Genomic DNA, 15860 nt, shown 5'->3' on the forward strand with positions numbered 1-15860 from the left:
CACAACTCTCAAGGCTGAAGGAACATTAATTCTTTAAAGTATGGTTTCCAAAGAGATTAATATGTCCTCTTGAAAATTGTTTTTGGATTTTTATTCTGAAAGACAAATTTTACTTGATTCATAAGATGCTCCTCACTTAAAATTTTCAGCTAAAGAATTTCTGCAAAGAGTGACTATGAGGCATTTCTCATGAGCCTCTGTTGTGTTCTTGCTCCTTTGTGGTTGTAGGGATTAATTTTACACAAAATTGCATAAGCTAATCAACCAAGAATATAAGATTGTAGAAAAATTTGAGAGAAAGGAAATTTCTGTCAAGTCATTGATATGAAATGGAAGGTTAAGTAATGTGACTGCCTAACTCACAAGGACATTTTAGTGTCCTGGGTTTAATAATGCCATAGCTAGCCAATAAGTCAACAGACTTCATAGAGATACTACAGCCAACTTAGGGAAAAACCTATCTTCCAAGAAGAATTCTGCTCTGCCAGATTGGAGAGGTTTGTAACAGAACACCCAAAGATAGGAGTAATAGTCCATGTGGCTTCATAATTCTATGAAGACATAGAGGTTTATTTGCTATTTATGTTTTTTTTTCCTTCCATCACTTGCTACAAAAAATTATTCCCAATAAAAGCCCCCACCTCTCCTTTCTGGAAACCCTCATTTCAGTTAATGAATTCTGTGATATTCAGTGTAGTGTTAGAATAATAGTATTCTGCCCTGCTAGGTAATAAAGATTATATAGATAAAATTGGCTCTCAATTTTGTGTGAATTTTGCTTGGCTTTTGCTATAACACTCTTTTTACAACACACATTATCATAGTTACTTTTTTTATAGTGCTAGAAATGTCTGTATTTCACATTATTGCTATTATTATGAGGGAAAGTATTAGGGATGATGAGTTCTATTTTCAAAAGTAAAATCCCTATATAAGAAGAGAAAAGCAAAAAAAAAAAAATGGAAAATGGAAACTGAAGCAAATATAGCTGAACATATGGATATATGTGATTATTCATTCAAAATTATATATTGAATGCTGACTTTGAGGCAGGTATTGCTTTATATACTGGTGATACAGATGTAAACAGAGCAGACATAAACCACTTTTAAGAAGCTTATACCCTAGGGGCGCTTTGGTGGCTCAGTGGGTTAAAAACCTCTGCCTTCAGCTCAGGTCATGATCCTGGGGCCCTGGGATGGAGCCTCACAACAGGCTCTCTGCTCAGCGGGGAGCCTGCTTCCCCTTCTCTCTCTCTGCCTGCCTCTCTGTCTACTTGTGATCTCTGTCTGTCAAATAAATAAATAAAATCTATAAAAAAAAAAGAAGCTTGTACTCTAGAGGAAAGAGTCAGAGGATAAAAAAAAATATGTAAGTAAAACATGAAATATATTAAAGGGTAAGAAGTGCTGCAGAGAGAAATCAATTAGGGAAGAAGTGTGGGGGAGATGAGGCGGTTCGATGATTCAGTTCGTGTATGTCTCCCAGGAGAATGTACAAGACCTGAAGGCAGGAACTTCGTCTGATGATACTTGTCACCAGACCGTAGCAGATATCATTGCATATGGCACTTCACAAACGTTGAACGAACAGGTGGATAAAGTTGGCGGTGAATGAATCCTCCCCTTTTCCTGATCTACTTTTTCCTTTTCGTATTACTTTATATAGTACCTATATATGGTGGTCCCAAGACCTCCATGAGATGCCTGAAACTGCGAGTAATACCTAACCCGCAGGGTTAACTATATATATATTATATATATACTATGTTTTTTCTTATACATACATACCTGTGATACGGCTTAATCTATAAATTAAGTACATTAAGAGATTAGCAGCAATAACTAATAAAAAATAATAATTATAACAACATGCTGTAATAAAAGTTGCTCGAATGTGGTCTCTCTCTCTCTCTCTCTCAAATATCTTATTGTACTGAACTCAGCCTTCTTGTGATGATGTGAGATGAAAAAAAATCCCAAAGTGTTGAAATGAAGCGAGGTGAATGACAGGCATAGGGACGGCTACTATTGACCTTAGATACAGAATAAGGAGGATCATCTACTTCGGGGCTACAGTGGACTTAGAGTAACTGAAACCACAGAGAGCAAAACTGTGCCTAAGGTGGGGGACTATGTATATAATTTGCTTATTACTTATGTTCATTATTTATTGTCTGCCTAACTTGGCAAAAGCACAAAGGTAAACATTTTTAATCCATTTTTTCATTGATCCGTCCCAAGCACCTAGAATTTTATCTGACAGATAGTAGGATTTAATAAATATTTGTTGAATGAATGTATAAATTTTGAGAAGTAATTTTCCCTAAGAGGGAACAATGGATTTATTAGCTTATGACATAGAATTTTGTGTGCTGCTTTTGGCAAGCCAGCTTATTTCTACCAGCATATTCTTTTTTTTTTTTTTTTAAGATTTCATTTATTTATTTGACAGAGAGAGATCACAAGTAGACAGAGAGGCAGGCAGAGAGAGGGAAGCAGGCTCCCTGCTGAGCAGAGAGCCTGATGCGGGACTCGATCCCAGGACCCTGAGATTCATGACCTGAGCCAAAGGCAGAGGCTTAACCCACTGAGCCACCCAGGTGCCCTCTACCAGCATATTCTGATGGCTACTGACAAATTCACGATTTGGGTGCTCATGAATCCTATGAATAAAATGTTTAAGAAGCTAATCCTGTTGCCAAATTCATGGACCTTTAGCAAATGCTAAAGTGTATTTACTGTATACTTACTTATTCAACTGTCAGTGGCACAGTGTTTTCTCTATCCTTAAGATTTTCAAAAACGGCCCAGTCAAGCAAACTAACAGTCACTCAATTTTTTGAAAAGTGAGGTTAGATTATGTAACTATAGATGAAACAACTCCTTTGGTAGACTTGACAGACCTGGGGTGGTTGTTTTCACTGGAAAGGCACCAAAAGTGGTTGCTGCCTTGCTATTTGTTGCTTTGTTGCTTTTTTATTTGAATTAACTATTTTATATCCTTTCTCACCCAAGACACATAGCTATATCCACAAACTGCTTTCTGACAAAACTAGTGGAAAACTCATTTTTCAGTCCAGGACTTTCTTTCAGTCTCCTAGTAAAAGGATGAGAGGTTTTAAAGAATTGCAGTTTACACTTGAAAGAGCCACAGACAGCTCTGGAAATGAAGCCTGAGAATCACAGTTCAGGAAAATGACACCCGAGACTAAATGCCCAGTATTAACACAGTTTTAATAATTAGGACGTGAAAGTCAACTGTATAGTATTTTCCTTCCTGGACATCTTGAAATACCTAGAGATTTGCTGACAGTATTTTGAAAATATTTTTGTTCAATATTTTTACAGGATTATTATATTAGACTTTAGTTTCTTAAGGGCAAGGCAGACTTAAAAAAAAAAGATTTTATTTATTTATTTGTGAGAGAGAGAGAGAGAGAGCGCCCAGCACCTGAGTGGGGGGAGGGGCAGAAGCATGCTGAGTCCCTGCTGAGCAGGGAGCCCAGGATCATGACCTGAGCCAAAGGCAGCTGCTTAACCAACGGAGACAGACTTCTCTTAAATCAGTCTACCTAGCATCATGTGCAGGTGACAGGTATTCTTACAAATAGCTAATAACATCTGTGAAGCCATTTCCAGATAGAAGACTGTGAGCTAATTTCTTCCGATTGAAAAAAGATATGGAAGGGGATGCTTGGGTGGCTCAATCGGTTAAGCATATGCCTTTGGCTCAGGTCATGATCTCAGGGTTCTGGGATTGAGTTCCGGACTGGGCTCCTGGCTCAATGCGGAGTCTGCTTCTCCCTCTGTCTGCAGCACCCCATGCTTGTGTGCTCTCTCTCGCCCTTTCTGACAAATAAATAAATAAAATCTTTTTTACAAAGGTTGTGGTCATTAATAGAGAGCTTAAAATCACATCCCATCATATCTACTTTATGTAAGAGGAGGATCATTATAAATGTTATAGATTAACAAAAATAATATTTTTGTCTCTGAAATAGCCAAGTGGAAACACCTCTTATTTGCAAAATCTGTATTATTTACTGTGGTTGTTAGAAAATCATAGCTTCAATTGCGTTTTTGTAAAGATTTTTCTTGTTAAGATGAATAATATAATTTTGTCTAGAAATTCGATCAGGAAAACCACACTAAATTTGTTAGTGCTGTGAAATAAATCATTTAATAATAAAGACACATAAATAAAATATTTATGATAGGAACAATAAAGGTGTCTCTCAACCCCATACAACACTGAATTTCCAAGTAATTTGTAAGGAATATATTCATCTTTTTACATTCAAAATAATGGTTGAACAATGATGATTATCATTTTTTCTGACTAATTTTCTTTTTCTATTCTATGAATTCACACAGTATTACAGTAATTTATAGTATTACAGTGCTTGGTAATCTTAAAAACATGAAATAAACTTCTAACAGTATATAGAAAATAAAAATAAAAGTCATTTGTATAACTTTAATAAGAAAACAATATTTTTTTCTGTAAAATAAATTATGTACTTTATGTTGAAATGTCATTCTGTTAAAGTGTTTAGAAAATAGTTACATTCACGTTTTGGCAGTGTGCTCAAACATTCTTATTTGCCATTCCCTCATGCGTGATAAAATGAGGTGCAAGCTGTTTACACGGGAGGAAACAGCTTATTTTCACAGGAAAGGAAATGATACATGAAATGGAATTAATTTAGAAAAACCAAGTATCATAAGATAGAGATACAATAATTCACTAAGAAAAAATATTTTTCAAGGCCTTTTGAGGCAAGGCAACCTCAAAACTACTCAAAAGTAGTTTCATCACGCTACCCTGTAACTTCCATCAAATTAACATACTCACTGATTGCAGTTGAAAGCAAGGGTTTGGTCCCTTGACTGAAGCACAACAGCTGAAATCCTTAATGAGCACTTTATAAACGAGCAAAAGGAATAAACGTCTCTATCCACCTCCAAGTGTGGCATGCAATGGTAGCACCTTTGGCACCAAATAGACCTGTTTTCCTTGTGACCATGACATGAAAATAAGTCTGGTGCTAATGGCAGTGATATTATTGAGCCAGATTTGCTAGTTTACCTAGAAAACAGCTAAAAGACTAAGACTGACTTAAATTTAACCAATTTTGGAAAAAATGTGTACTTATCCACGATAATGGCAAACACCTGAATGGCAATTTGGAAATGAACCTGCTTTCTGCTGTTTCTTCTTTGTCTTGCTTTTCTTCTGCTTTTTCTCAGCCTTCTTTTTGCTTGGCTTCTTTTTCTTGTATTCCTCTTTATACCACGGTCCCCAGACTCCTCCATTGAGCCGAGGGTTACTTCTTGGGTCTTTGGGGGGGTACCTGACAGGCACTGCGGTTTTGTTGAATTGTGACAGCCTCCGTAGGAGCTGCTTCACAATTCCGGGATACCTGTGAGACAGGTCCACTCTCTCATATGGGTCAGCTGTGATGTTGAAGAGCCATACGCTTTTGCCAGTCGACAAGGTAATTCGTTCGTTATGCCACCGGTTGGGCCCCAGGTTGCTGAAAGACTGGGGGGGAACCCAGTCACTGTAGCCAGGGTTTCCTGTAAGCAGTTTCCAGTGCTGCACCCTGATGGCCGACTGGATGGCGGTGTTCCAGATCCCGTAGCCTGCTGCCCAGGAGCCATTTTTCGCTTTGGTATAAATGGGGTCAATGTTATGCAAAATATCGACCCGGGGCGAACGAAGGCCTTCACTTATGGTTTCCCAGACATCATAGCCATCCAGTTGAATGTCCTCATCAATTTGTCCTTCAGCCAGTGAAATCAGAGTGGGATACCAGTCAGTGATGTGCACAAGCTCCTTACACACTGTGCCCTTGTTTTTCAGAAGTGGACTATGCACAAAGCCAACAGCCCGAATGCCCCCTTCCCAGTATGTTCCTTTGCTACCTCTGAGAGGCCAGTTACTTCCTCCTGCTGTGGGCTGACCGCCATTATCTGAAGAGTATACGATAATGCTGTTGTTATAGAAACCGTATGTCTTCAGAGCCAGGGTCACATTGTTGATTGCTTCATCTAAGCAGGAAAGCATGGCAGCATACCTCCGCCTATTTATGTTGATAATGGATCTATAGTGTTCAAAATACCTTCCAGGGGCTTGCAGTGGTGAGTGAACAGCTTGGTAGGCAATATATAAAAATATAGGCTTTCTGGGGTCATGGGAAGCCAGGATTTGCTGAACTCTTTGAGTGTACATCTGTGTGGAGTAGATGCCATTGTCATAGTCCCAGGCAGCATTGTCATTTTCATACAAGTCATAGCCACACATTCCAGGACTGTCACATTTGTAGTGTGTGTAGTAATCACCACTTCCCAAGAGGGAACCAAAAAAGGTATCAAATCCTCTCTTGGTGGGCATACATTCTTTTCTATAAAAACCCAAGTGCCATTTTCCAACCATATGTGTTGAATAGCCAACCTCCTTCAGCTTCTGAGGTAGGGTTGCATTGTCCAGAGGTAAACAGTTGGGTTGGGTAGGTCTTATGATAGAATGTTGAAGTCCGGTGTGTATCTGATACCTTGACAAGAATAAAAATTTTGTCAGTGCAGGATAAAAGAGATATTACAATCATTCTTAAATTAAACAATGTTTCTATGAAGAGAAACTTTACCTCAAGTAAAATATGACCAGTTCAGCATTTATATGGTTGACTCAGAAGTTTTATCCTAATTAGCTTCATATTTAACATTCGAAATACATTTGACTCTAAATCAGTACTTTTGAAACTAAGATTTCACCACTTATCTCAAAGCACTTTTGTTTTGTTTTGTTTTGAGAGAGAGTGTGAGTGGGACAGGGGAGGGGCAGAAGGAGAATCTTGAACTTGGAGCACGGAGCTCTACATAGGGCTCAATCTCATGACCCAGATCATAACCTAAGCCAAAATCAAGAGCTGGATGCTTAACTGATTGAGCCACCCAGGCACCCTTATCTCAAGTGTTTTTAAAGTTCTTCTAATGGAATTAATCTGAATAAACTTTAAACTCTTAATTAATTATATGACATAGAAAGCAAATGTGATGAGGGAAAGGATACAAATGTTAGAGAAGTATTATTAGTTTTTAGTCTGGGGATCTCACATTAGCTCCCGAATCATTTCCTGAGATCTATTTCAAGCTAATTCTGAAGCACTAAAAATACAAGCAAAAATTATATAAAAGTCTGCTGTTTGATTGTCAAAATATATTTTATAATTAGTCCCCAACCTGTTAGATCTCTGTAAAGAGAAAGGGAATTTTTCTGGTTCACAGTACATTATTCTGAAAAAACATTTTAGGGTAAGGGTTTTAGCTAATGCTAAAGAAGGATTACATTTTCCCCAAAACAGAAGGAAAAGAGTCTTTTCATATTTTTTCCAGTGTCTCAATTTAAGAAAAAATTAGATTTACTTATAGTCTAAGAAAATAAGGCAACACCTTCTATACATTAAAATTAAGTGAATGTTAGTTTCCAGCATTGCTCTTGTCCCAAGGATATTTTGCCAAGGACTTTTCCTCAGAGAAGGGTTATCATCACATAAGTGTATGAATTTTCATTTGGGTCAAGATGTGTCTATTAGTTTACAACATTTAAAAGCAATTGATTCTATAGTCATTATATAAGTTCAAAAGGACTTTTAAAGTAGAAAATACAAAAATTCTGAGAAAATGAAGATTGCAGAAGGTTTTAAGGTAGATGTAAAAATACTCTTGGAATCAGGTTACAGAGAGTAATATTGAGACCAAAATTAAAAATTTTAAAAACTGATTGAACCTGAAAGGTCATCATGTCATACATACCTTGGGTGAATAGTGCAATTTATTTAAATTTTCATATGATGGGATAATGTAACTGTGAATTCTTTTGAAATATCAATTACAGTAACATTGATGGTTTGGTAGGCCCCATAGGGAAATGTGATCACTAATGCAAAGCAGCATTCCACATGGACTTGTCTACTCTGCTGATCATTAAGCTGTCAAAGTTTCACAATGATCACAATTGTGATTTAAAATATAAAAACTCTCAAAGAAATAAGCATTTCACAAGCATTATTTAACACCAAATTCAGAAAATATTGTTATTATCCTTGATAATTTTTGATGATCCAGTTCAGGATCTAAAACATTTTCTTGTGAAACCATCGATTTTGTATGAGTACATGACAAATTGGTAACGCTTATCAGTGTAAGCGCTGAGTAAATTTAAAAATGGAAAAATCTGTATGGGTAAGAATTTTAATGAATTATGAACTAAATAATTCTATGCGGAAAATGTACTTGGTGAGAGTATCTATTCAATTCATTGAATGGCTAACCAATGCGTTTTTAATCAAACTGGGCATTTTCTCAGCTAGTACTAAAGGCAAAAGTAATTGAGCCTTTTGAAAAGCATGAAATACAGAAAACGCTCACATAAAAAAGAGTAGGAAAGAAGAGAGCTGCTTCTTTCAGGAGAGGGTACAGTGTTAGCAGATAAATAAGAGACATTAGAACTATTAACTGTATGGTTTCCACAACCTAGAACAGTCTTCATATTGGAAAATTTAGAACCAACAACATTAAGGTTTGGCAGCAGCTCATAAACAGAAGAGAACTTTTCAGGACAGAGTCATTAAATGGATTCAAGACTTTGGGGCCAAACTGGTGGAGTTTAGGGTAGAATTGGGGTCATGGGTTAATGGTAGAGTTTGGGGGTCAGACAGACCTGGGATTGAATTTGCTCCACTGCATATTAGCTGTGTGACTTTGGGCAGTACTTAACCTCTCTGATCCTCAGTTTCTTCATCTGTAAAATAGGGATAATAATACATATTGGGTTGTTGTAACATTGAAAGAGAACATAGAATCTGATAAGGAGAGTACATCAATAGATGACAGGTTTTGCTATTATTACCTCCAAGTTCTGAGTCATATGTTCCTTACATATTTGTACAAAGTTTTATTATTTATAGGCATTCTTTCACATGCATTATTATGTTTAGTTCTCACTGTAACAGTGAGAAGTAGGACACTTTTATGTTAATTTTATAGATAGAATAGAGATATAGAGATGACCCCCAACTCCTCCAGCCTGCCCCACCAACCTGTGAAATTGATTCCTGAATGACAGGAGTTAAATCTGATTCTCTCTCTATTCTTTTTAAGAGTTAAAATCAGTACTTCTTGGATGCCTGGGTGGCTCAGTTAGTTGAACATCTGCCTTGGGCTTGGGTCGTAATCCTGGGGTCCAGGGATCAAGTTCCACTTCAGGCTCCTTGCTCAGCAGGGAGCCTGCTTCTCCCTCTGCCTGCCTCTCACCCTGCTTGTGCTCTCTCTCTCTATGACAAATAAATAACTAAAATCTTAAAAAAAGTAAAATGGGTACTTTTTGAAAAATCAAAGAGCAGGGGAAAAAATGTCATCAGTTTTGAGAAGCAAATCTGTTCTAACTTTCTAATTAAAGAAAGGAAGGATTTTTGTAAATCAAATAGTGAGATTTATATTGATCCCAGAGAAATTTGAGAACAATTTTTGAGTAGATGATTTGTGAGTATTTCAAAAAGCTAAATTAGCTTCATTTTTTTTCTTCTCTATGTTACTTTATTAATTTAAAAAATTTTAAGCTCCATTTTCTTTTTAAAAAAATATCAGCATTAGGTAAACAGTTTAGGAAAATGATGGGCATTTCAAAAATCTGATCATTTTCTTAAAAAATAATGAAAAAAACCCATATGGTAACATTGTATATTTACCAAAAGAATGATAATGTTATACTTTAATACCAGTTAAGGCATACAGATAATTTTTATTTACATGAAAATTGTACAAGTCTGTGGATGAGGCAGGAGTGTTCCATTTATTATTTTCATCTAGTAACAACAAAAGCAAAAAACACTGAAACTCAGAGTAATTTAGTGGTTTGTCAAGTTTTACAGCTGTAAGCCTTGAAAAAAAAAATCTGGAATCCATATTTTTGGCTTTAAAGGCTTTTCCAAGAACACTCACAGATTATTGAACAGTCAGACCCATTTAAAATTTGGGTTAGTTTATTTGCATTTATTCATTTGCTCAGTTAAGCAGTATACTGAGGTGGGTATTATGGAGGGCACATATTACATGGAGCACTGGGTGTGGTACATAAACAATGAATTCTCAAACACTGAAAAGAAATAAAATAAATTTTAAAAATTTATTTAAAAATTTTAAAAAATGCGTGCCAAGTACAAAGTTGTTGTTTGTTTTTGTCCACTACCTCCTGGTACCCAAAGCTTTGATATCCTTAAGTGAGCTCTAAGTCAAGATCAGTAATGGCAGTGACTTTTATGTATGAGATCTCTGAACCTTGGGATCAGGTTGGGATGGAGTCAGTGCTTTTAGTCATGGAGAAGAGCACTGAATGTTAGCAAATTATTTTCTTTCAAGGAGAGGGTGCATGGGTGGCTCAGTGGGTTAAGCCTCTACCTTCGGCTCAGGTCATGATCTCCAGTCTTGGGATCAAGCCCCACATCAGGCTCTCTGCTCAGCAGGGAGCCTGTTTTTCCCCTCTCTCTCTGCCTGCCTCTCTGCCTACTTATGATCTCTCTCTGTCAAATAAATGAATAAATAAATCTTTTTAAAAAAACAAAAAAGAAGAAGAAGGAGATGATTGAAATCCAGGGAAGAATCTTTGGCTTGATAGTGACTTTAACTAGGCAGCAGCAACTAGCTTGATGATCAATAATTCTTCAAAATACAAAATAGTGTATTGATCTATATCATATAGGAGGAAGAGTTGATATTGTAAGTGGCCTAATCAAGACTCAAAGTAATAAAAATGGCCTGAAATGTCAAAACAAAGAAAGTGAAATATAGATCAAAAATTAAGGAGGTGCTCAAAGAGTGAAGGGAATACATCAAAAAGATGTAGAAGCCTGAATGAAGGGGATCTCACTGGCTGAATATGGGACAATGTGAGTATCAAAATAAATAGCGATAGTAAAAAATTTTACCCACTGAATAAAATAGGGAAACCCTGAGTCCATACTATTATAAATAAATTGGCAAATAATAAAAATTTGCTATGGAGTAGGATAATGGTATAGTCTCACAATACCTCCCACAAAACATGTGATAAGAGAGTAACTGTGCAGGGATGCCTGTGTGGCTTCGTCAGTTAAGCATCTGCCTTTGGCTCAGGTCATGATCCCAAGGTCCTGGGATCGAGTCCCACATCGGGCTCCTTGTTCAGTGGGGAGATGGCTTCTCTCTCTGTCTGCTGCTCCCTCTGCTTGTACTCTCTTTCTCTGACAAGTAGATAAATAAAATCTTTAAAAGAGTAGCTGTAAAGTGAAAGCACCTGATAAGCACCATATTAATCTAGTGATCAAAGTTAACATCACCAATAACTGGGACCAACTGTCATGTGCCTGCCGATAGGATGCAATGAGAAGAACACAACGTGGTGTGCCAGCCCAAGATGCAGAACCTGAATCGATGTGCATAACCTGAGAAGACAAGAGGCAAACCCGAATTGAAGGATATTCTACAAAATAACTGGTCTAAAATATTCAGAAGTGTCAAGGTGATGTAAATCAAAGAAAGAATGATTAATTTTTCCAGTTCAAAGAAGAATAAGGAAACACGACAAATAAGTGTAACATGTAATTCTGAATTGGAATAGTTATGATAAAGGACATACTTTGAATACTGGCAAAATTTAAGTAGGGTCTAAGGATTAAATGGGATTAACAATGCTAATTTCCTGGTTTTCATAGTCTCAGGATCCAGCATAGAAAGAAATTTTGTTTGTAGAGAATATAAACAAAAGTATTAGAGATGATGGGGCATCAGGTTGGCAGTGAACTCTCAAAAGGTCCAGGAAAAAATGTTATTTGTGTTATACATGTATGGTACTTGACTTTCTCTGGAATATGAGATTGTTTCAAAATTTTTTAAAAAAGTGTAAGAAAATCTAATTGGGAATAAATGGAAGGCACTGCATGGTAAAAAGCAATGATTTACATGTTTCTTATGGATCTGGGAAGTTGGATATATCAGACTATGAATTTGAAAAAAAGCAAAACAGAAAAGAGCTAAAATGCTAATAAGATCTTACATTATATAAGGGCAGTGTGCAAATTCTAAGAAGGAATAATCCTACTCTCTGCTAATCAGAATATATCTGGAATAGAGTACTCAATATTTAAACATGGTCCCCCAAATAAATGTACACTTATTTATTTATAAATGGCACACATGGACTACTGTACTAATTTATGAACATTATAAGGATACACAAAACAGAAATGAAAAAGAATGGGATAAAAATAAATATAAATACTGGTATTTGTTCTTGTATCCTAATGAACGATCCTGCATTGCCCTGCGGTGTATGTATTCCAATATGGAGAGAGCTGGTACAGAAAGTTGACTGTGAAGAAATAACAACTGAAACACAGGGATTAATGAGAAGGCTATTACAGTAGTGTAGGTCAAAGGGGTGGCTTGGACTACCACCTAGTGGCAGTAAAAATGGAAGTGGATAAATCAGATGTAAAATTTGAATTTAGAACTGATAGGACAAAATCAGTGAAGGGAGTGTAGTGGGAAAGGAAAAGGAAAAAATCAAGGCCTTCTGAATTTGTGGCTTTCATATTTTGGTGAACAGTGGATGGACCAGCTGATCTCTGTTCTGTTCCAGAGTATACAACTCCGACTAATGGATAACATTACAAAATGGTACATGGCAAGACGACAACACAAACAACAACTAAAAAAACCCCACAACTAAAAAAAGAAAAGAAAAGAAAAAAAAACAACAAAATAAACTATATGATCATCTGCCAGGGAGTCTGTAAAAGATGTATCTGAGGGGTGCCCTGGGTGGCTCGGTGGGTTAAAGCCTCTGTCACGATCAGGTCATGATCCTGGGGTCCTGGGATCGAGCCCCGCATCAGGCTCTCTGCTCAGTGGGGAGCCTGCTTCCTCCTCTCTCTCTGCCTGCCTCTCTACCTACTTGTGATATCTGTCAAATAAATAAATAAAATCTTTAAAAAAATTTTTTTTTAATTTAAAATTTTAAAAAATAAAAAAGATGCATCTGAATTGGGAAAGGAGTGTTAGGTTACCTCTAAGGTGCCTTCTAACTCTAAAAATTCATGAATCAAGGATGACAGGTCAATGTTTCTTTAAAGAATGCTGTGCAACTTCAGAGCAGCTTTACATAAACAAGTTTATAATATTACGTACAGGTATTTGATAAAGAAGTTTCCACAATGGATCTGTATATATTTAAGTTCTTTCTTTGAATAATATAATGTAAGCTTAAAAAATAGGTTTTTCACAAAATATTCCTGAATGCAGTAATCATGACTAAAAAAATGAACTAATTTTGAAATTTAGTCTACTTTTTTTTAATTACCATCTGGGTACCATGTGAAGAAAATTCCATATGAACAATAGTAAATCTAGATTTGATGCCAAAACTGTTAAAATCAATGGCAATCATTCTCACTTCCCTGCTAAATTAAAAGACAAAAGCTAAGTGGGACTTTCAGCTTGGCATTAGAATGTATAAAGACTTTTGTAATCTTTTTAAATATTAATTTATATCACTAGGTTCTGGTAGCGGCAGTAGTTTTGAATTCTCTTTTTTCTAGGAATGTCTAATACAATATTGTTTTAATCCAATTACATAGTTGATGTACCCTTACAAATACAAGATACATATAAAGATAAAATATGAATCCTCATGGTCCCATGCAAACTCCAATGTCTAGTATTTTTATAGAATACAAAATCAGCCAATAGTGCGGGAGAAATTGGTATTTGAAGGGAAGGAACCAGGTATAAGAGACTATAGCATATGAATTAAATGTCATTCAGATATTTATAAATTAGAAAAATAAAACTAATTTTCCATATTCTGAAAGATGTTCTTTATCACTTCCTTCCAAAGGACTCTTTTATCTTGAAGACTGTTATTCTATTTATAGGCCTTAATTTCTTTTTTTTTTTTTATTGTGTTATGTTAGTCACAATAGGGTACATCATTAGTTTTTGATGTAGTGTTCCATGATTCATTGTTTGCATATAACACCCATTGCTGCACACAATCTGTGCCCTTCTTAATACCTCTCACCAGATTCACCCATCCCCTGACCGCCACCCTTCTAAAACCCTCAGTTTGTTTCCGGGAAATAATAGTCTCTCATGGTTCATCTCCCGCCCTGATTTCTCCCCCTTCATAACGTCCTCCATACTATTCCTTATGTTCCACAAATAAGCACAACCATATGATAATTGACCTTCTCTGTTTGACTTATTTCACTTAGCATAATCTCCTCCAGTCCCATCCATGTTGATGCAAAAGTTGGGCATTCAGCCTTTCTGAAAATTCCATTGTGTATATGGACCACAACTTCTTTACCCATTCATCTGTTGAAGGGCATCTCAACTCTTTCGCAGTTTGTCTACGTGGACATTGCTGCTATGAACAGTGGGGTGCCTATGTCTCTTCTTTTCACTACATCTGTATCTTTGGAGTAAATACCCAGTAGTGCAATTGCTGGGTTATGCAATAGCTCTATTTTTAATTTTTTGAGGAACTTCCACACTGTTTTCCGATGTGGCTGCATCAATTTGCATTCCTACTAACAGTGTAAAAGGGTTCCTCTTTCTCCACAACTTCTCCAACATTTGTTGTTTCTTGCCTTGTCAATTTTTGCCATTCTTACTGGTAGAAGGTAGCATCTCAGTGTGGTTTTGACTTGAATTTCCCTGATGGCTAATGATGATGAACACTTTTTCATCTGTCTGCTAGCCTTTTGTAGGTCTTATAGCCTTTGTAGGTTAATGTCTTCTGCCCATTTTTTATTTGATTATCTGTTTTTTGGGTGTTGAGTTTGAGAAGTTCTTTATAGATCTTGGTTATCAGCCCTTTGTCTGTAGTGTCATTTGCAAATATCCTCTCCCATTCTGTGGGTTGCCTTTTTGTTTTGTTGACTGTTTCCTTTGCTACACAGAAGCTTTCTATGAGGCCAGCATTACCTTGATCCCAAAACTAGGCAAGGACATCATTAAAAAGGAGAATTTCAGACCAATATCCCTGATGAATACAGATGCCAAAATTCTCAACAAGATCCTAGCTAATAGGATTCAACAGTGCATTAAAAGGATTATCCATCGCAACCAGATGGGATTCATCCCTGAGGTGCAAGCAGAGTTCAACATTTGCAAATCAGTGTGATAGAACACATAAATAAGAGAAGAGACAAGAGCCACATGGTCCTCTCAATTGATGAAGAAAAAGCATTTGACAAAATACAGCATCCTTTCCTGAGAAAAACTCTTCAGAGAATAGGGATACAGAGAACATTCCTCAACTTTATAAAATCCATCTACGAAAAACCCACAGCAAATATCATTCTCAATGGTGAAAGGCTGAGAGCCTTCCAACTGAGATCACGTGACAAGGATGCCCACTCTTGCCACTATTGTTCAACATAGTACTAGAAGTCCTAGCAACAGCAATCAGACAACAAAAGAAATAAAAGATACTCAAATTGGCAAAGAAGTTAAATTCTCTCTTCACAGATGACATGATACTCTATGTGGAAAATCCAAATGTCTCCACTCCCAAATTACTAGAACTCATACAGCAATTCAGTAATGTAGCAGGATAAAAAATCAATGCAGAGAAATCAGTTGCTTTCTTATACACTAACAATGAAACTGTAGAAACAGAAATTAGAGAATCGATTCCATGTATAATAGCACCAAAACCCGTAAGATACCTTGGAATAAACCTAACCAAAGAGGTAAAGGATCTATACTCTAGGAATTAAAAAACACTCATGAAAGAAATTGAAGACACAAAAA

At 36.4% G+C, this 15860-nt stretch overlaps 1 protein-coding gene across 2 annotated transcripts in view; it reads right to left on the bottom strand.

Annotated features, from left to right (window-relative positions):
- Positions 1 to 3810: 3810 nt before the first annotated feature.
- The window catches only part of ARSJ (arylsulfatase family member J), an 87838-nt gene continuing 75788 nt past the window's right edge, over positions 3811 to 15860 (bottom strand). For both annotated transcript variants that reach the window (XM_032333256.1, XM_032333257.1), the window contains one exon: positions 3811 to 6559. In XM_032333256.1, coding sequence (XP_032189147.1) covers positions 5155 to 6559 — 1405 coding nt within the window. In that variant the 3' untranslated portion in view covers positions 3811 to 5154. The remainder of the gene's footprint in view (positions 6560 to 15860) is intronic.

The sequence above is a fragment of the Mustela erminea genome, chromosome 2 (assembly GCF_009829155.1).
Source record: "Mustela erminea isolate mMusErm1 chromosome 2, mMusErm1.Pri, whole genome shotgun sequence".
Taxonomy (NCBI): domain Eukaryota; kingdom Metazoa; phylum Chordata; class Mammalia; order Carnivora; family Mustelidae; genus Mustela; species Mustela erminea.